We start from the raw sequence: 22319 nt of genomic DNA, 5'->3' as shown, positions 1-22319 counted from the left end.
ATTTTACCGTAGCTCCACTCTTTTTATTTAAGTTCTCGCAGCCCCATGAGCAGAATGCAGCCAGCAAGTTAATGATGACGGAATTATCATTCGACTCCCCAACAGCAGCACCTTGCTCATCAGCAAAATCATTTGTTAAGAGATACGTGAAAAATGAAAAATGGACAACAAAAAGGTCAAAGGTGGTGCTGAAAAGGCTAGAATTAAAAAAAGTGAATTACATTTTTCGTTAAAACTGGCAGCGAGAGTACAACAACACATGAAGACGATGAAACACCTGGTAAAATAACGTTAAGCTAGTTAGTGCAATACAAGGATGTCTGCAAACCACTGTTTATGTGCCGAACGTTTTCTTGTACTGTAGCTCTTCAGCAGCAGCAGCCTCTAGTCCAGTTTGCTGCAGAAAAGCTGTCCACATAGAGGTAAGCGCGAAAAGAAACAGAAGCCACTGGTAGCGTCATGCCGCCCGACAGCGTTTGTTTTAAAGACTAAATGCAGCCATATGTAGCTCTGGCTACAAAATCTGTGCTCTCCAGAAATGTATACGGGGGTACATATTCACAATGAGCCTGTGTTGTGTTGATAACACTAAATAAATTAGCACGTTAATAAATTTGCACATCACAATATGCACAGCTTGTATGAACGGTACACAACAAAAACACACAATATGAAAAAAGGATATTCATTTTAACTAGGTTACATTAGCATTAAGTGATTCACATTTTTAAAGATGAGCTAAATGGCAGATAATTCAAATAATCTGAATGTGAATATAAGGTAAACAATACAATGTAAACAGATAAAAAATGTATAAATAAACACTGATCTTCCCATAATCTATTTACTGTGTTTTCCTCAATATTTTACAGGCCACACAAGCTTACTCTTAATCATTTCACTCATACTATTTATAGGTGTAGGTGATTTTTTTTCCATCCTCATTTAAGTGAAGACTTTTGTTACTGACCAGACCAGTGTCCAGTGGAGGCCCCTGTGCGGTCAGTGCAAGTGTCGCTGACAGGTTTAAAGACGGTCTCCCATCCTCCGGTGGCATAGCGCCAGTTCTGCGACTCCAGTATGAGCGTCCGCTGCGTGCCATAGGCAATCATGAAGCAGTAGACCACATGATGCAGCTGGCAGCCGTAACCACAACCTTTATTGATGTTACACACCAGCTTACGAGCCTTGCTGCAGTCCTGAGGGTTCTGTGGATACAGATCAGTACAGAGAGACAGAGAAGTGTGAAGAGCTTTCTACACATACATTGAAGACTACCTTCTAGAGTACCTTAAAAGTATTAAACTACAGTGTATTACAGTAGAAGAGAAGTACAATACTGTCCTATACAACATTTTATTGTGGCATAAGTTTCTTGATCTGCTAGCCCTTAATAATATGTTGTGAGTAATTTGAAAAGAAACAAAATGGGGGTAATCGGAAACACTGGTTAACCTAGCATATGTATCTGATAGTTTGTTTATTTACTTAAGTATGTATTTTGGTTTTAAGTCTTGTGAGAATTTCTCATTTAGGTTCACGAACATGCCTATAAAGTGTCAACATTCTCCAGTGTTGTGGAAAATGTGATTATGATAATGATGTTCACAGGTCAATTTGTTCATTGTTTATAATAGTGGTTCCCAAAGTGGGGGTGACAGGACAATGTAGGCAGGTTACTTGGTGATTTAAAAAAAAAAATAATAATAATGTATTAAACTATTAGAATTACCATATTTTATCCATAATCTACAGAACTACAAGTTAAGCTGCAGACCTTTCTTCCCATATACTTTCATTCATATGCACGTAAATGCGGCAGAATGGAAATGCAATCTTATTTTAAAAGTTTCGCAGTTCGCTGCATTAGAAAGTTCAAGTTTGGTGAACTCTGACCGGCAAAATTGCATCACATGATTGTGTGAGACCAATCGAAGATCAAAACATGACCTCTCTGGCCAGGAATTTAAAATATGGACCATTCGCTCGCTTTTTTAAATGTCTAATCATCTTGTTCAATCCCGGCCATATTCACAGGGTCGTACAACAGAATTTTGCAAGCTCAAACTCTAGTGTGACTTGGACATTACATAAACAAAAAAACATGCTAATAAAAAGCCATCAGCCTTTCAATCTTTTTTTTCCTTTGATTGTGTAAATTGTAATATTTAATATTAATAGAGTCAGTTGCAGCAGTTTGATTTTATGGCACTATGGTAAACTATGAAACCTTTACAACACTCACATACATTAAAACCCTAACCCTAAACATTTTTTTTTTAAATCTTACACTACTGAACATAGAGGATGAATCCAAAATTAAACCAAAAATAAACTTGTGCAGTAAACATTGCCCACCAGTCTCATTAGATGAGGTTAATATTAAATTAATTAATAAAACGATTGTTAGACTGTTGCACTTTTTGTGTTGTCAATATGCTTGTGTTTATATAGACCTATTGGTGTGTGTGCATCATTGTGTGCAAAGTTTGTATGTTTATAAACACCTCTAAGGATAGTGGGTTTCCGGGACACTGAAATTGTTATTTTGGGGGTTGCGTGCTTTGGGAACCCATGGTTTATAGCAACAGCACAGACTTATATAAAATACAAAAGATTTAATAAGTTGTAAACAAAAAAATAAATAAAAAATGCACACTGCACTTATATTTATTTATACTTGCCAATTTAATGTTTAAACTGCTTATACTGTGTATGTCTATTTATTTGATATTATTTATTTAGGCTTACCAATTAAAATTTCTAACTGTTAGTGTCATGTTCTAGTGCTTGAGCTTTACAAACCAACACAGACGTTCTGTTTTAAATGACTTAAACATAAAAATGATTACATGAATTTTAATCCTTAAATTTCATTAAATTTAACCTAATTAATATTAATTCAAATTTTAATACATTCTTTTGATATTTTTTCCAATTTTTGTCTAACGGGAAGTAGATTTTTTTAAACACATTTCTAAACATAATAGTTTTAATAATTCTAAATAACTGGTTTCTTTTATCTTTGCAATGATGACAGAACATAATATTAGACATTTTTCAAGACACTAGTATTCAGCTTAAAGTGACATTTAAATTAGACACAATTAAAACTAATTTAATTAGACAAGTTAGCTCTTTTATTGCCCGCTCTACCAAATGGTTGACCATGTTTTGACTGTTTTAAATAATGAATGTTAAAGTCATTTAAAGAATGACTGTTTTATGACAGCCTTGTTGGTTTACAAAATAATCAAACGGACAATCCTGTTGCACAACTACCCTTGATTTTGGTTTTAATTGTAAAAAATAAAAAAAATAAATACACGAAAGCATGTTAAATGAGAATCTAAAATATTCTATGGCATACTTCAAAAATTAAAAAGATTTAGTATTCAAATAGTTTTATTTTGAATGGTTTGTTAAATAAATTGGTCTTATACTTTGAATTTTCAGATTTTTTCATAGTATATATATTAATTTTGCTACTTTTACCATACACTATATGACATATCAACTATTTGGTAGAGGCTGATATTTTAGAAATTATGGGATGTGTTTTGCATTGATGCATTGAGTGTGTTAATAAACGACATTAGAAGCTAAGAAAAGCAATCCAAACATTTATTTTGATGGCGTAGTTTAAGGTTTATGGTAATTAGGCAAATCAGTTTGTTCCGTAGACAATTGAAAAAAATGCTTAAGTGGACTAATAATATTACCCTTAAAACTTTTTTAAAAAAGATTTTTTTTTCACTGCTTTGATTCTAGCTGAACTAAAATAAATAAGACTTTCTCTAGAAGAAAAGATATTATATGAGTATCTGTTGTGAAAAATGCATTGCTCTGTTAAACATCATTTGGGAAATATATAAAAAAGATTTTAACATTTTTTATTTTATTTTAAAGAATTTAGGTCAAATAATTAAAAAGCAATAATTTAAAATGGAAAATCATGATTATTTTTTACTTTATTTCTTACTCTTTATGGTGTTTTTTTTGGTGAACTGTATTAAATTTAAGTAGGGTCCAATTGTAACATGGGCATCACAGTGGCACAATGGGTAGCATGATCGCATCACAGCAAGAAGGTCGCTGGTACGAGCCTCGGCTGGGTCAGTTGGCATTTCTGTGTGGAGCTTGCATGCTCTCCCCGTGTTCGTGTGGGTTTCCTCCGGGTGCTCCGGTTTCCCCCACAAGTCCAAAGACATATGGTACAGGTGAATTGGATAGGCTAAATTGTCCGTAGTGTACGTGTGTTAATAAGTGTGTATGGGTGTTTCCCAGAGATAGTTTGCAGCTGGTTATCGGATGCGTAAAAACATATACTGGATAAGTTGGTGGTTCATTTCGCTGTGGTTACTTTGAAATAATAAAGGGACTAAGCCAAAAAGAAAATGGATGAATCAATGAATGAATTGTAACATAAATAGTACCCAGAATTTGAACATAACAAGAACTTTTCATTTGCCTAGACTGACATGTTTCATGAGTGTTTTGTACCGATCATTTCAAGAATTTTTTATTAAACATCTTTCAAGACCACCAGCAAGAATAAACACAGAGAGCCAGATTTGTCAAGGTTGCTGAAACTCTCCACTCATCACTTGCGTGAAAATATTTTTAGTATGTGCTGGAGGAAATGATGAATCTGTCCCTGACGCCAGAAGAATATAATGTCTGAATGACAAGATGAAACAAACAGGGTGGAAAAAAAAGGTCTCTCCATCTATCGCTGTTTCTCTCGTCCTGAGACAATAGAGAGAACGACTGGAGTGAAGAGAATAAAAGCAGCGACGGAGATAAGAGATGGATGACAGCGGTGTTGTGAGACAGACAGAAGACTGTCATTCCTCATAAGAGACACAGCTTCTCTGTTATCAACCTGTCTGTCTCTCACACACATGGAGTAAAATACACTCCATCACTTTAATCACACTCCGGCTCTCATTACGGCTCTAACTGTCTCTCTGATGGAGAGCGCTGACAAAAAGCTATTAGCCAAAGTTAACGAAGTACTAGTAGCACAGAACTTTCCCCTTGGGCCCAATGAGCAGGTTATAACAGAGAGAAGTCTTTCCCAACTTTTGTCTAATAAGACATCAGTGTCTATATTGTCGACATTTAACTAGAAATATGTTTAATTTAACCCAGATTATACTAGATTTTTATACAGCTTCACCATTATTTTAATCAAAACTGGCAATATGTCAGTGATTCACACTTGATGGCATTTGAGACTTTTGCTGTAGCTTTAAAATTTAATATGATAAAATATGAATATAAGCTTAAACACTACAGTGATGGAACAAATAACTGATGTTTTTGAAGCCTCCATATTTATTTGATCTACAGTGTGCCAGTACTGCACTGTCTAAACTGCAGTTGAAATTCAGCAATCATATTAAGCAATTAATAAATTCCAAAAGGATGTTTATTTTTCTTTTTGAATACATTTTAATAATATTACTGTGGTGAAACACTGACTTTTAAAGCAGTCATGACATTTTCAGTTTCACATGAATCTAATATGCTGATTGGTGTTCAAGGAACATTTCTTATTGTTATTATCAATGTTGAAACTTGTTGTGCTGCTTAATTTTTATGTGGAAACCATTTTGCAGTCTTTTATGTATAGAATATACTGTATCTGTGACCCTGGACCACAAAACCAGTGGCAATTTTTGGTAATTGAGATTTATAAAATCTTAAAAAGCCTGTATAAATAATGGGGTGATTGGGGGGGTCAGCCCTTTAAAACTGAAAAAATGTTCACTCTGATCTGTATTTTAAATAACAAGATTAATTATTAAAATAATCTACATCCTTTAGACCACCCCTATAACAGTTCATACCATTATGAATGCATAACTTCAATCAGTCCATGCGAGAAAAAAAGTCATTTAACATTCTGAGACCGGCAGATTTAGAGAACTGACACTGTAAGAGTTCACAAGACGTAGAGAAAACCATGCTTTCTCGTAAAATATTTGCTTGTTTCTATATATTGCCTAAAAGTAACTTTAAATAAGAAGCAAAGTTTATTTACTGAAATAAAAGAACAGTCAAAATGTTGTTTGAAATTATTATTAATCTTCATTATTTCTGTAAACAAGTAATTGTAGGCAAGTTATTGTATAATGATGGTTTGTTCTGTAGACTATCTGAAAAATATACAGCTTAAAGGGGCTAATGATTTTGTCCTTAAAATGGTTAAAAAAAAATACAACTGCTTTTATTCTAGCCGAAATAAAACAAAAAAGACTTTCTCCAGAAGAAAAAACATTATCAGACATACTGTAAAAATTTCCTTGCTCTATTAAACATCATTTAAGAAATTGTTAAAAAAAGAAAAAGCAATTCAAAAGGGTGCTAATAATTCTGACTTCAACTGTATACAGCTCTAAACACAAATATTTTTCATCATTTTATAATAAATTTGTGGTGTGGTTGTTTACTAAAATGAAGGAATAGTCCAAATGTTGTTTAAAATAATGGTCCCTCTTTATATTGTGGCCTTAACTAATATGTACCTACACAGGAATTTATAGTTTGTTACAATGTACTTATTGTGTAAATACATGTATTTACTGTGTACTTATGCTTGATTAAATACATGTATGTAACTACATTTGAAGTTAACTTTTGTAATTACATTTGTAAATACACTGTTGACCATCCCTTACACCTTAACCCACCCTTAAACATACCCATGCCACCAAACCTGTCCATAACCCAACCCCTATCCCAAAACTCAAAAGCACCACAAGTGTTCTCAAATACATTATAAACACAATAAGTACATTGTATTTATTTTTTTGATATAAGTACATAGTAGTTAAGGACACCTAATATAAAGTGAAACCAAAATAATTATTACTCTTCATTATTTCTGTAAACAAACTTGCTCTAAAGTAGCCCAAATCAGACAAAAATTCGATGCATTCCTAATGACAATAATGTCCCATAAGAACAAGTGTTTTTGGCACAAACCATATGTATTCCAATAGCATATAAACTCATATTTACCGTGATCTAAGTCATATATTTTATGTCAACTTGTATAATTTGTTCAATGGACAAAGAATGTCCATTTTTGCAATTTATTTGACCACTTTTTACCAAATACTGTGTCTATTAGTGTGTGGACCTAAATTCCATAGAGTATAACTGTGCGCATGACCTTCAGGTTAAAAGCAAATGATAGTAAAAGCCTATTAATTAAAAAAAATATAGCTACATTTTTTTTTATTTGCATTTGGCATTAGAGACCTGTTTATTCATATTTCGTAACTTCATCCAAAATATGCAGTCATCTAAATGATCAGGTAAATGCATCAAGTAACAAAAGCCACAGTGTGCTGTTGACATTCCAACTGTAACTTTGGCAGTGTGTGATAGCGGTTTAAAGTCTTTCTGCAGGAGACGCTCAGGCTGTGGGTTTAACAGTCAGAATCAGGCTGAGCTCTGCTGATTACAGTCTGCGTGCTTGTGTGCACGGCACTGCATTGTGTTGCAGCTGAATGTCAGTTCAGTCTCCAGTGTAGAGTCAGCGCAAAACAACCGCCCCGTCCCATCTCAGAGAGAGGGACAATATACCGCTGTCCCGCCAACTGAAATATAATCCCCCCTCTCATAGATATAAGGGGAGGAGGATGGGTGCTTGTGTGTGTGTTTGATCTTATTCAGCTGTGCAATTTATTCAAAACAGATGTCGCATTTAATTCTGAAAACAAACAAAATGTGCTGAAGAAAAACAGGGGCGGTAAGGGATGAAAGCTGTGTCATTTAGCTAAATAAGATATCTAAGAGCCGTGTTATAATTGTAAATCTTAATATTTGATCTTGAAAGAGTATCACATACTGTTGTTTGTATAGTTTATATAGCTTACAGATAGTGTCATTCCTTTCAAAGGTAAATACAGCAACCAATTGGTTGTGTTATGACTATCAGCAATCTAGCGACTGCAGATCACTAATGGACTACAAATCCGCCATTTATGAACTACAAGATCCAGTCATGCACCACACACACACAACTTCCTAATCCTGACAGATTACATTCTTATGAACTGATTACATAGACTTTAAATACACACACTTCATTGTTGGGTCTTGTTTATCTGTTAGTGAACATTACAACTTGTTTTCCTTGCCTTGCCCTCCGTGTTTTTTGAACCTTGCTTTGTTTTGTTTGTTTTACCCTGTGTGCTGCCTGCCTTTTGACCATTTGCCTGTTTATGACCACGACTCTGGATTGCCTGTATAAATCTGTTTGCCCCTGTGTTGACCATTGCTAGCCTGACCATTCTGCTAAATAAACCTGCGTCTGGATCCGCACCCCTGTTGTCAGTGTCACTTCACATTACAGAAGACTCAGCACTCAAGCGTGTGTGTGCTGTATAAATAATCCAAGTAATCAGTACATCAGTAGCTTCTGCAATCATGGGGATCTAGGTCAGGTGTGTGAGTGGTGCATGACTGGATCTTATATCCATTTAATGGTAGATTTGTAGTTCTATGCAATGCTGTGCGTTTATCTGCACAGGCTGGATCGCTGGTGATCATGACAGGTTGTGAACTATTTTGTTTTTTGGTAACACTTCACTTTAGGTCAGAATTCACAGTTTTAACAAACTATTAACTACACTCAAAAAATGATATGTTGGCTTTAATTAAGTTTTTTTATGTCAACAGGTTCCTTGTAACCGAGTTAAGTTTCCTTAAAGAAAGAATATTTATTTGAGTAAACTTAAATTAGCTACATAAAGGTAATGTAATGTTGTTTAGTTCAATCAACACACCATTTATAATTTAGCTTTAATTTATTTACACTGTTAAAAAAAATCTGTTAAATTTACAGAAAAATACCAGCAGTTGTGGCCAAGGAATACAACGGAAATACGAAAGTTTTATGGGACTGCTTAAATTTACAGAAAATAGGCATATTTCATCAACTGATACAATGTTTAGTACAAAAAAACCTAGTTTAGCTTACAAAAACGTAAAGTCATTCAATGCACTAATGTGTTCATGTGTGTTTACAATTAGTAAACAGATTTTCACTGCACTAGTAACTACACAGTTAACTTTAAACAAAAGAAGCTGCAGTACAACATCAGCTATCCTTAGTTCATATTGGACTTGCACACAGATGCTACTATCCTTCACAATGGTAATGCTACTAGCTTAATAAACTACTAATTAGCTGTTTATTAATAGTTAGTAAGATAGAAGTTGGGTTTAGGTTTGGGTAGGATTAGAGATGCAGAATAATTTCATACTTTATAACTACTAATGAGCAGTTAATATATTAATATTGGGCAGGTAATAAGCCATTAGTTAATAGCATGAATTGTCACCTAAACTGAAGTGTTACCATAACTTGTTCGTTTGTCACTTCCACACACCAACTTATTCACAATTTCATATAATGGTAGGTCCACATGGAATCTACGTGCACAGAAATCTACAGATTTTTAGCCCCCCTTTATATTTATGCAGTTTTTTAAAAAAAAGGATTGCAGTATAATTATAGACAAAAATTAAAGTGTTCTTATAATTTATCTACAGTACAGTTTGTAAAGTAATATTTTCCTCCTTTTAGTTGATATATTATATGAGAGACTTGCTTTGTTTACCAAATAAGTGGATCTAATCTGATTTGCATTGTAAACATTAAATAAAAAATACATTACATGTCAGTAACCAAGGCTATTTTTATGGCAAGAACTTTTCAATAATAAATATACAATAAAACATCAACATACCAATAAATAGATAAATTAAATAAGATTTTTAAATCTGATATATAATAAAAATTAAAAAATATTTCCTCCCTTTGTCACTTTGCTAAAAATGTTTATTTCATAAAAAAGCCTTCTGGAATCATTAAAAACTGGACAATCCAGGAAAATGTGTTTTACTGTGAGGAATTGCACAGTACAAACATTGATATTAAAGCAAAAAACGTTATTCTTGTATGTCCAATATGACATCTGGTAATCTGGACATCTGGTCTTTAAATGTCTTAAAATTCTGTTTAATTTCAGGTTGTATTTCAAACAGTATATTATTTTTTACATTAAATAAAAAAATTAAAAAGTTTTTTTTTTCCCATATATTAAGTTTTTAGATATGACACTCTCAAAATCAGAGCAGATTTTGTCTGGGCCTACATACGGGTAACACTTATGTGCAATACAGGTCATGTAACTTTATAGTTTATATTTTTACTAACATGAACAAACAATGAACGGTGTTACCAATGCGTTATGCTTGTTTGATTCCCAGTCCCAGCAGGAATTGAAGATAGGGCGAGTGAAGAAAAAACTCTTTCCATCTTCGATACCCAGCTGAGGTGCCCCTGAGCAAAGCACCTAACCCCTAATTTCTCCCCGGGTGCTGGAAGCAATAGCTGCCCGAGTGTATGCTGTGTGTTTGTGCTTTTACTTCTCGGTCAAAATGTGTGGGTTATACCATACTTGACAAAAGCTCACTTCACTTCACTTTGCTTCGCTTCACTTCACTTCAGAAGCTAAAGTTATCAATTTTGTGCTTGTCATGATCACCAGGGACCCAGGCTTGCAGATTGCTGGTATAAACATGCACCTTCACCCAAACTACATTTCTGTCACTTTATGAACTACATATCCCGTTGTGCACCTTACACACGCCTGTTCTGGAATCACTGTTGATTCCATACACACAGCAGGAAGCTGATATAAGACTGATTACATAGACTATTTAGACTGCTTATGTTGACACACACATTGCAGAGCCTTGTTTTCTTGTCTTGCCATGTCTTACTGTGTTCTTTGACCCCTTGTCTTGTTTTCTTGTTAATGTTGTTTTGCTGCCTGTACTGACCACTGGCCTGTTTCTGACTACACTTCTGGATTGCCTTAATGCTTCTGTTTGTACCTGTTGACTGCTGTCTGTCTGACCAATCTCTATTTTATAAAGCTGCACATCTCACTCCATTGTCAGTTAACTGCCTTCTTATTGTTTTACTGTAAAAGTGTTTTTGACTCTTAACGTGCCAGTAGGTCCTTTTATGAATCATCAAAGAGTCTTCTGTAATTAAAATTTCAATTGGTTCAATTAAAATTTTCTATTTTTAGGGAGATTGACCCCTTCAAGTGTCTAACACTCCTCCGGGAGCCTTTATTAGATTTCGAATGCATACATTTTAATAAAAGACAATAATACTTGATTTGATTTTCATTTTGTAATGAATCAGGTCAGACATTTTATTCATACCAAAAAAAATTCTCTGTCTACTATTTTTATAATTTTCACATGAAGATATACATTTTTATCAATGCCCAACTTTATGTAAAAGTGGTTTAGTTGTTTAGGTTAGAGCTAAACTCTGCAGGACAGTAGTCCACCAGGGGTGAGTTTTCGACACCGATGCGTTAAGTATTAAAGTAGTAAAACATTGAAAATTCACTGAATATGCAAATCATATAAATGTAAACAGATTCAGTTTTTTTCAGTGTTTTCAAATTTAGTGTTTTCCCATAGAAATCTATTTATAAGAAAATGGCTATTGCAATACACTCATAATTACAGCATTGTTTGCCTAAAGCTGCATATAAAACTATTTTAAAAACCTTCGTTTGAGAGGTGATCTGCATATGTGGCTCAAAATGAATTGAAAATTGACAGGTATATGTACTCAAGTTCTGTGGAGGTTTTGCTCTCCAGGTGTCTAGATTAAGGCAAACTTTTTGATGATAGAGTTGTCATTAATGTCATCAAAGACTAAAGTCAAACTACTGAAAATGTCATCGTATATTTTTCTGCCAAAGTGCACATACGTCGATTGTCTAATTTAAATTATATTATAGGGCGACGCAGTGGTGGAGTGGGTAGCACGTTCGCCTCACAGCAAGAAGGTCGATGTGTTGCAGGTTCAAGCCTCGGCTCTGTGTGGAGTTTGCATGTTCTCCCTGCGTTCGTGTGGGTTTCCTATGGGTGCTCCTGTTTCCCCTACTGTCCAAAGACATGCGGTACAGGTGAATTGGGTAGGCTAAATTGTCCGTAGTGTGTGTGTGGATGTTTCCCAGAGATGGGTTGTGGCTGGAAGGGCATCCGCTGCTTAAAAAATTGCTGGATAAGTTGGTGGTTCATTCTGCTGTGGCGACCCCGGGTTAATAAAGAGACTAAGCCGAAAAATAATGAATGAATGAATGAAATTGTATTATAAGTCTATAGTAAGTACATCTGTATATTATGTATTTTATTGTAAAACCTTAGAAGTTATAAATGGACCTTATTCGTATCCATAATACTAGCTCTATCTGTATATTGTAACATACTATATTTATTATTTGGACTTTGAGTGGTTCACTTCTTGGTTCTGGCAGCATTTGAACATGGGGTTTGAATGAACCGCGTTGTCTCCATCTTTAATACCCTGTCTCAAAAAAAGTGCACTTAGATGAGTTTAAAGCAGAGGACCAATTTTGAGCATAGGCAAAACCTTTCTTGACTTTAGTTCACTTATTCTTGCTGCAAATACTGCTATTTGGACTCTGGTTAGATGATAGATGCATTTCGTTATCCAATACTCTACATGTGTAATTACAATAAAGTTGAATCTAATTGAATCTGATAAATCCTGTACATCTGGACCTTCTTAAAGACAGAAATAAAAAGAGAAAATTACTGAGCAAGTATGATTTACAGTACCTGTAGATACATAATTCTGTTCTGTACGAGGTCAGAGAGTTCATTAGCTTCCTTCTCTCTCCAATCTCCAGCCCCATCCGCCTGGCTCAGATGATAAAGGTCTGTCATGACTGACCTACAGATCACATAAAAAAAAACATTGTAAAACAAAATTCAGAACAACCATATCACAGTGTTTCTGCTAATTAAACCCATTTATTATGGCTAATTACACAGCATTTTGTAACAAAATATTGAATTAGCTTTATAGTCACAAACTGAAGTTGGCTTGGCCCATGCATTGCTAATCATACACAACGCAATTACCACCGTTCTGGTAATGACTTTTATTTTTTAGCGGCTGTTCGTCATTAAAAGGGTGCCTTTTTTCTGAAGTGTGAGCGAACACACTGATCTAAACATGCACACCCATTAAACCCCAGTAATGCTATTACTGCCACATGAGATTACAGCTGTTTAAAAGAGATTACAGATGGAGTTTTTTTTTCTTCTGTTTAACAAAATGTAGCACATGATTAGGACAAGTGAAAGTGGAGCTTGTGCAAAATAAATTATGTAAAGTGTGCATCCATGAGTACCTTCTACTATGCCGGCATTCAAAAGTATTCAACAGTTATTCATCTTTTCTCATGTACAATAAAATGTTTTGATGTCTCTGCTGATTAAATTGTGGATGAAAATAGACTGTAGTTAATTCATCCTTTTTCATTTAATTATATTCTATTTTAAGTCTGTTGAGTTATTAGTGTAATGAAGATGTAAATGAGAGCTTTAGAGCAGTGGTCCACAACCCCCGTGGATTAACTGGTACCGTGCAGCAGAAAAAAATCAATTATTATTTAGATAAGTGTTATCTATTATTTGAGTGAGCCATCTTTTACTTTGAAAAATCTTTTATTTTGAAAAATGACCATATTCTCTTGGTTATTGAGTGCCAAAATTTAACCTACAAGCTAGCAAACTGAGTAATAAACAGACATCTTTGGAAAGTTTCTTTGCAAAGGGGAAAAGGCCCAGTGAAGGACCCACAAACTGCCAAAGGTATGGATCCGCAACCCATTTGTCAATAAATCAGGTGAATCCAGCATGTCTGTGTAAGAAGAAGATCAACTGGTGGAGATATGGCAAGTTTGTTATTTCAAATGGAGGTGTGGGGCTTGTGCATGCATACTGGGAATAATGCACTCAAGCCTTCCAGGTCTACACAGTTAAAAACATCTTCAGTATGCCGCGAGCGCACCACAAGTGAGGTGACAAGAACTAACCAATCAGCATATCTTGTATGGAATATACACATTTTGGTAATTACCTTAGACAAACACTGCAGCGTTTGAAAATTTTTTCCATAAATAAAACTTGTCAGAGTTGCAGCAATGTTTTGTCAGCTCTTCATCCTCTGAGAAAACCAGAATTTCTTCTGTCTCTGTATCCGATGCAGTCTGTAATCATGATGACATACTGGACCAGGTTCAATACGTAGTAGTCAAACTAAGGTATTGCCCATACTACTGTGACGGTTGGTTTTAGGGTTGGGGGAGATGTACAGTACACAATCGTTCATTATGTAGTGGACCCGGTCCAGTATGTCATCAAGCTGCAGGCTGCAGCGAGGACTGGCGTTTCTCAATATGCGTTCTTCAGCATTCTTGCATCCTCATGTTTTGTGTAACATCATCATCAACCAAAGTTTAACTGCATAACTGAAGACCGCATGAATGGAGGATGGGTGAAAGTTTGCGGATGTGTGTTTGGTAGAGGATGTCCCAGAAATCATTGCGACGGGATAAAGGAGGTGGGATTTTATATACATTTATTACTAAAGTTCAGAGATAAAGCGTATTTATCTCAGGAGTTTCCCTAACGTAGATGGTAAAAGTAAACATTGAAGTGAACATGTTAAATGTTGATTTATTTATATTGTGCAACATATATTTGTAAGGCTTTTGTGCATGTTATATATTAAAAAGGGGAAAAACAATAAATCGTTGTATGAATGCTGAAACCTTTTAATAATTCACTCTTAAAAATATGTGAAAGTCACGTGACCATCAGGAAGAACGCAGCATCTCATTTCTCAGATTCTTCAGATTTGTTCTCGCCGTCTCCCGAGTTAGTTCTTCATAGGTAACCTGGCAAAACCGGTCTCCACGAGAACGCAAGTCAATTCTCAGCACTCTTGGAATTCGAAACAGCCACTGTCTCGAAAAAACGGTTGCTGGTCGCCTAGCAATCTATGCACACTTACCTCCCAAAGGTTGGGGACCACTACTCTAAAGGGACTGGCCAATCATTTCAAATGTATACTAGCTGGATGTTTAGGCAATGACATCTCCGTATTTATTACAGCAGCTGTTGTGTTTGATGTTTATTGGATTCCATAATTAACAGCTAGAGTGGTTCAGAGTGGGAAATTGATCTAAATATTTCATTGAGCTTATTAATAGACAAAATGCTGTATTTGTCTGTATAGGTTTATACAAATGTTAACCCAAAAAGGAATAATAATGTACTAAAAATCAGTTCTACAGGGGAACATAAATACAACATGTACATTGTTTTATCGAAAGCTTAAGGCATGTAAAGAAAACACTAAAAGAAAAATTTAAAGGACAATCTTACATTTTTCACCAAGATTTGATTAAATGATGTGAAGTGTGCATGCATGAGTACCAAGTATTCTTCTACTATGCCCGGACTTAAAGTATTAAACAGTTATCTATTCTGTTGTACAGTAAAATGTTTTGACGTCTCAGCTAATTAAAACAAGGATGAAAAGCAGCTGTAGTTAATTCATCTTTTTTCATTTAATTATATTCTATTTCAAGTCATTTGAGTTATTGGGGTAATAAAGATGTAAATGAGAGACTGGCCAATCATTTCAGATGTATACTAACTGAATGTTTAGGCAATGACATCTCCATATATTTTTTTACAGCAGCTGCTGTGTTTGATGTTTATTTAATTCCATAATTAACAGCCAGAGTGGTTCAGAGTGGGAAATTGATCTAATTATTTACTTATTAAGTATTTATGAGTGGACAAAATGCTTCATATGTTTATAAAAATCTGGACTTCAGAAAGGAAAAATATATTCCTAAAAATCCATCCCACATGATGACTATAAATACAAAATGTAAGCACTTATACTGAAAGCTTAGGGCATGTAAAGGACATACTAGGAATGTTTAAAAGGGCATTCTTAATTTTTTTTAGCAAGATTTTATTCATTTGATGAAAAGTGATTTTAAAGACATGTACAATGTCAAACATTTCTTGTTCTAAATAATGCAGTAAGAAAAGCTTCTTTCACCACCAAATCACCATATTAGGATTGCTAATTAATTATGTAACACTGAAAACTGGAGATATTATGTCGAAATTTTTGCTTCATAGCACCAGGAATATTAATGTAAAAACTAAACTTATAACCAAACACTGTATTGGACAAGGGTGGCACGATGGCTCAGTGGTTATCACTGTCGCCTTACAGCAAAAAGGTCGCTGGTTCGAGTCCCGGCTAGGTCAGTTGGCATTTTTTGTGTGGAGTTTGCATGTTCTCCCTGTGTTGGTGTGGGTTTCCTCTGGGTGCTCTGATTTTCCCCACAGTCCAAAGACATGCACTATAGGTCAATTAGATTAGCTAAATTGGCTGTAGTGTATGAGTGGGTGTGAATGTGATATGGGTGTATGAGTGTTTCCCAGTACTGGGTTGCAGCTGGAAGGGCATCTGCTGCATAAAACCTAAGCCTGAAAAGTTGGCGGTTCATTCTTCTATGGCGACCTCTGATGAATAAGGAAGTAAGTCAAATGAAAATGAATGACTGTCTTGGACAAAATGTCTATATGAGTGAATTGCTTATGTATACACAGTGTGTTGTGTGTGTAACCTCTGCTGATGTCCCAGGTCCTGCATGAGTGTGTCGACATGTTTATGCATTGCTCCAGTCTCCATCAGCGGCAGTTTCTTCACTTCGCTGCGCACAAAATACCACAGTTCCCTCACACCATTCTCCACCTTCCTCCTTAACTCTTCATGATCCTTTCCTGGGCCTGCACACATGCATAATACAAACATTCAAGAGTTATTTCAGAGATGATGATCCCTAACAATGTGAAAGTTGGTTAGTTAACACTTTATTTGACGCCAGAGGCAACTAAATTCATGATGCATAAAAGTAGCCTATAGTACAATTTACAAATATACATACAAATACATACATATATTTACACACATATGCACATATATAAACCTCTGCATACATACAGATGCATACACAAATACATACAGTATATAACAAAACGTAAACATGTACGTTTTACCAACTAATAAAGGTAAGAGGCAAACATAAAACAATTGAATTAGCATCAGTTTATGTCCTGCCTACTGCCATTGGCTGTTAACTTCATCGACCTTTTTCACTTGTCATCAGATAGACAATGTATCTTCTTTTTTCCCCAATGATTATTGTTTTTGTTGTTCTTTTTTTCCTAAGTGGAGTAAAAAAAATCTAAAACAAAACTGTTAAAAGGTTTGGGGTCAGTAAGTCAGTTAAAAAAATAAAATTGAGTTCAACAAGCATGCACTTACTTCAACTAGTGACAGTAAACACTTTTATAATACACTATTATTTGAACATTCTGTTAATTAAAAGTGTTTGAAAACAATTATCATGCTTTTTACAAAATATAAAGTATAAACAGGATTCCAGCATTGATGAAATTAAAGTAGAGGTGTTGAATAAAATATACTACAAGTTTTTTAAATAAAAGAACAATTAAAATATATAACAATTAATAATTTATATACACACACACACACACACACACACACACATGCATATATATATATATATATATATATATATATATATATATATATATATATATATATATATATAAAAATTTTAATAATGATATATAAAAAAAAAAAAAGTCCACTCAAATAATTTGCCGATATGATATTTCTATGTAGTATACGTGTTCCTGCTGCTCACAATACTGCTACTGTGCAGTCATGGTAACACTGGTAAAATTGCGCCCCTTTACTGTCAGTAAATTTGTCTGTTTTATTGGCATTTGTTTTTTTATTAATATAAAATTTAAAATTTGTACAAAATTATATTATTTGCAAAAAATAACAACTATTTGTAACAAAACGGGGCATCGCGATGGTGCAGTGGGTAGCACGATCGCCTCACAGCAAGAATGTCGCTAGTTCAATCCTCAGCTGGGTCAGTTGGCATTTCTGTGTAGAGTTTGCATGTTCTCCCCATGTTAACATGGATCTACAGGTGCTCCAGTTTCCTCCACAGTCTAAAGACATGCGCTATAGGTGAATTGAATGGACTAAATTGGCCGTAGTGTCTGTGTGTGTGTGTGAATGCAAGAGTGTATGGGTGTTTCCAAGTGTTAGGTTGCGGCTGAAAGGGCATTCGCTGCATAAGACAGATGCTGGATAAGTTGACTGTTTATTTCGCTGTGGTGACCTCAGATTAATAAAGAGACTAAGCCAATAGGAACATAACTTTAATTTAAATTTTTTTTTTTTTGGGCCAAGTGCTTGAAACATTTTTCTGTTTTGGCCCAGAATCTTCTTTTCAGTGCAGCCCTAGTTTTCATTGATATACTGTAGTAGTTTTTTTTTTTTTTTTTGGATTGACTTATTATGTTCACCTGTGTCTGGTTTGGTTTGTCATTAGTTTGGTTGAGTTTGGTTCCTCTTTGTCCTGTATTGTATTGACATGAGATTCAGATTCTCTTGGTCAAAATGAACACGCTTTAAATGAATGAGAAACTAATTTCATTTAGCTAATGACTATTACAGTATTGAACTTTTTTTTACCTAAAATTTGACACAACTTTGAATTTGGTTATATTCAGATTAATGTTTTTCACATTTGAAAAAAAAAAAATAGATTCACAATAATTTATATTTTTGAAAATCATTCATTCATTTTCTTGTCGTCTTAGTCCCTTTGTCCCTTTATCGCCACAGCGGAGCAAAGCGCCAACTTATCCAGCAGGTTTTTACGCAGCGGATGCCCTTTTAGCCACAACCCATCCCTGGGAAACATCCACACACACACACACACTCATACACTAGGGGCATTTTAGTGTACCCAATTCACCTGTACCGCATGTCTTTGGACTGTGGGGGAAACTGGAACACCCAGAGGAAACCCACACGAACGCAGGAAGAACATGCAAACTCCACACAGAAACACCAACTGAGCCAAGGCTCGAACCAGCGACCCAGCAACCTTCTTGCTGTGAGGTGACAGCACTACCTACTGCGCCACTGCTTCACCCTTTTTGAAATTCATTCATTCGTTAATTTTTTTTTCGTCTTAGTCCCTTTATTCATCAGGGCTCACCGCAGCGGAATGAACTGCCAACTTATCCAGCATATGTTTAACACATTGGATACCCTTCCAGCGGCAACCCAGTACTGGGATACATCCATACACACTCACATTCACACTCATACACTACAGCCAATTTAGTTTATTTAATTCACTATAGCGCATGTCTTTGGGTTGTGGGGGAACCTGGAGCACCCGGAGAAAACCCACGTGCACACAGGGAGAACATGCAAATTCCACACAGAAATGCCAACTGACCCAGTCGGGACTCAAACCAAAGACACCTTGCCGTGACGTGACATTGCTAACCACTGAGCTAACATGCCATACTTTTTGAAATTCAATTTACTCCTATTTGTTTTAAAACTTTTTCTATTCAGTTTGCTGAAAAAGTGTTTAGCAGATTTACATTAAAATAATAAAAAAGTACTAAACAAAAATATACAACATTAGCTTGACTGAACTATTTCAGTTAGAAAATAAAGGGTCATTTTTGACTGCCATGCAAACAGAGCCAGAGGGTTAAAAAACTCATTTCAGCACAGCTGGAGACAGAACAAACAGCATTCAAGGAACTGTATTCATTCATGAATGGAGGTGTACAGCAGGTATCGCATACATCACTAAATTATTGATGCGTCCTGCTGATCATATAAAAGTATGTGCGAGTTCCTGTAGTTTGTGTGTCTTATGTATGTGCGTAACAGGGAGAACAAAGATGTGCCTGGGATTAAAAAGCAGTGTCATTCAATAAGGGTATCAGCAGCCGTAAGACAATCCAGCACACTGCTGTGATCCTCTGTGTATAATGTTCCTCTAGTGTCTTCTCTCAAAAGATCATTCACTGCAATACTATTAGAGCTGCTGACCTAGAAACCACTCATGGAGGTTTGTGTGTGCGTGTGTTCAGGGTTATTATAGAGGACTCAGGACAGGGTTAAATCTTAATAGCATCGTAAATGAACCAGCATTTCTGGATCTTCTGCTGGAACATATACAGTATTAAACATTAGTTAAATAATATATATGAAATGAAAAATATATAATGACATTTCTTTTTAAGTGTATCTTAAGAGTCTAATGATTTTTCGAGGCCACTGTATATATGTGTGTGTCAGTGAGGACAGAAGGCAAAGGGTGGCTGGAGGATGATTTATCCAGGCTCCCTGTTGTGATGCGAACGTCCTTCACTGCACACACACACACACACACAAACACACACATACGCGCGCACGCACGCATGCACGCACGCACGCACGCGCACGCACAAACACACACACACACACACACGCACACACTTTTCATCCATATTAAAATGTTCTTATTAATTTGACACGTTTCATACTTCCTTCACTCAGAATTAACAGCAATCTGAAGATGATCTGTCAGTGCTCACACACTGCCACACACTCAAATGTGTGTTTGAGTGTATGTGTGGTTTTTACTTTAATTTCAGGATAGCCAGAGGTTTATTAAATCTGACAAAACCTCCCTTTGGGCATGTTTAGAAACATGCCCAAAGGGATAAAAAGCTAAATATGGAAAAGGTTTCTTCAAGAATTGTGGTTTGGACTGGATGAGTATATTTGAACAAATAAAATTAAAATATATTTTCTAATAGTAAAAATAAATAAATAAATAATAAAAGTAAATATATTTAATAATATTAAATAATAAATAATTCAGTTATATTTTTTAAGTTACTCAATTTTATTATTATAATTATAAATAATTTATAATAATAATAATAATAATAATAATTATTATTATTATTAGTATTATTATCATCATTTTGATCATCATCAACATTATTATCACTATTATATTTTTATTATTACAAAACAATTATTATTATTATTATTATTATTATTATTATTACTATTATATTCATTCATTTATTCATTCATTCATTCATTCATATTCTTTTTGTCTTAGTTCCTTCATTAATCAGGGGTCACCACAGCGGAATGAACCACCAACTTATCCAGCACATGTTTTAAGAAGCGGATGCCCTTACCATCACTGGGAAAATTATAATTATAATTATTATTACTATAATAATAATAATAATAATAATAATAATAATAATAATTATTATTATTATTATTATTATTGTTACAATTATTATTATTATTATTAAAATAACTGTTATTGTTTTTTAACTATTATTATAACTATAATTATTATTACTATTAGTTGTTATTATTATTAATATTATTTTAAAACTATTATTATCTTATTAACTATTTTTAACCATTATTATTATTATTTTTAATTATTATTATTTTTAATTATTATTATTAAAGTTGTTATCATTATTACAAGTTATTATCATAAAAGTTTTTATTATTATGAATATATTACAAGTTATTATTGTCTTAACATCTGTAGCCATGAAGTCACTCGAAAGACTAGTGCTGGCATATCTGAAGGACATCACTGGACCCCTGCTGGACCCCCTAAAGTTTGCCTATAGAGAAAACCGGTCTGTGGATGATGCAGTCAATATGGGACTGCATTATACCCTACAAAATCTGGACAAACCAGGGAACTACGCAAGGATTCTCTTTGTGGACTTCAGTTTTGCCTTTAACACCATTGTTCCATCACTGCTCAAATACAAACTGACCCAGCTCCCTCTGCCTAGCTCTGTCTGTCAATGGATCACCAGCTTTCTGACAGACAACAGCGATTCAGAATGGGCAAAATCACATCCGACAGCCGCACCATCAGCACTGGTGCCCCCCAGGGATGTGTTCTCTCCCCACTGCTCTTCTCCCTGTACACCAATGACTGCACCGCAAAAGACCCCTCCATCAAACTCATTAAGTTTTACTCTGAGAAAGGCAGTGTGCCGAATAATCGGGTAATCACCCGTAGAATGTAAGAAAAAAAAAAAAGTACGAAGAAATTACTTGAGTGCGAATCATTACCTTTTTTGAATAATATGATTACTACTATTATAACTACTACAACAATTATTATTATTATTGTTATTATTAATGATGTTGTTGTAATTATTATTATTATTGGGCGATGCAGTGGCGCAGTAGGTAGTGCTGTCGCCTCATAGCAAGAAGGTCGCTGGTTTGAGCCTCTTCTGGGTCAGTTGGTGTTTCTGTGTGAAGTTCGCGTGGGTTTCCTCCGGGTGCTCCGTTTTCCCCCATAGTCAAAAGACATTCAGTACAGGTGAATTGGGTAGCCTAAAATTGTCCGTAGTGTATGAGTGTGAATGAGTGTTTGTGGATGTTTCCCAGA

General features: G+C 34.9%; 2 protein-coding genes across 3 annotated transcripts in view; one reads left to right on the top strand and one right to left on the bottom strand.

The window, feature by feature from the left end:
- The window catches only part of LOC137488123 (uncharacterized), a 590350-nt gene that overhangs the window by 30011 nt on the left and 538020 nt on the right, over positions 1–22319 (top strand). The gene's annotated exons all lie outside the window — the stretch shown is intronic.
- Positions 1–22319, bottom strand: part of fut8a (fucosyltransferase 8a (alpha (1,6) fucosyltransferase)) — a 187294-nt gene that overhangs the window by 18487 nt on the left and 146488 nt on the right. For both annotated transcript variants that reach the window (XM_073927596.1, NM_001361235.1), the window contains 3 exon segments: positions 16587–16749; positions 12700–12814; positions 971–1208 (listed from right to left, as the gene is read on the bottom strand). In XM_073927596.1, coding sequence (XP_073783697.1) covers positions 971–1208; positions 12700–12814; positions 16587–16749 — 516 coding nt within the window.

The sequence above is a fragment of the Danio rerio genome, chromosome 17 (assembly GCF_049306965.1).
Source record: "Danio rerio strain Tuebingen ecotype United States chromosome 17, GRCz12tu, whole genome shotgun sequence".
Taxonomy (NCBI): domain Eukaryota; kingdom Metazoa; phylum Chordata; class Actinopteri; order Cypriniformes; family Danionidae; genus Danio; species Danio rerio.
The sequence above is the reverse complement of the archived record's forward strand: the minus strand, read 5'-3'. Positions and strand labels throughout refer to the sequence as shown.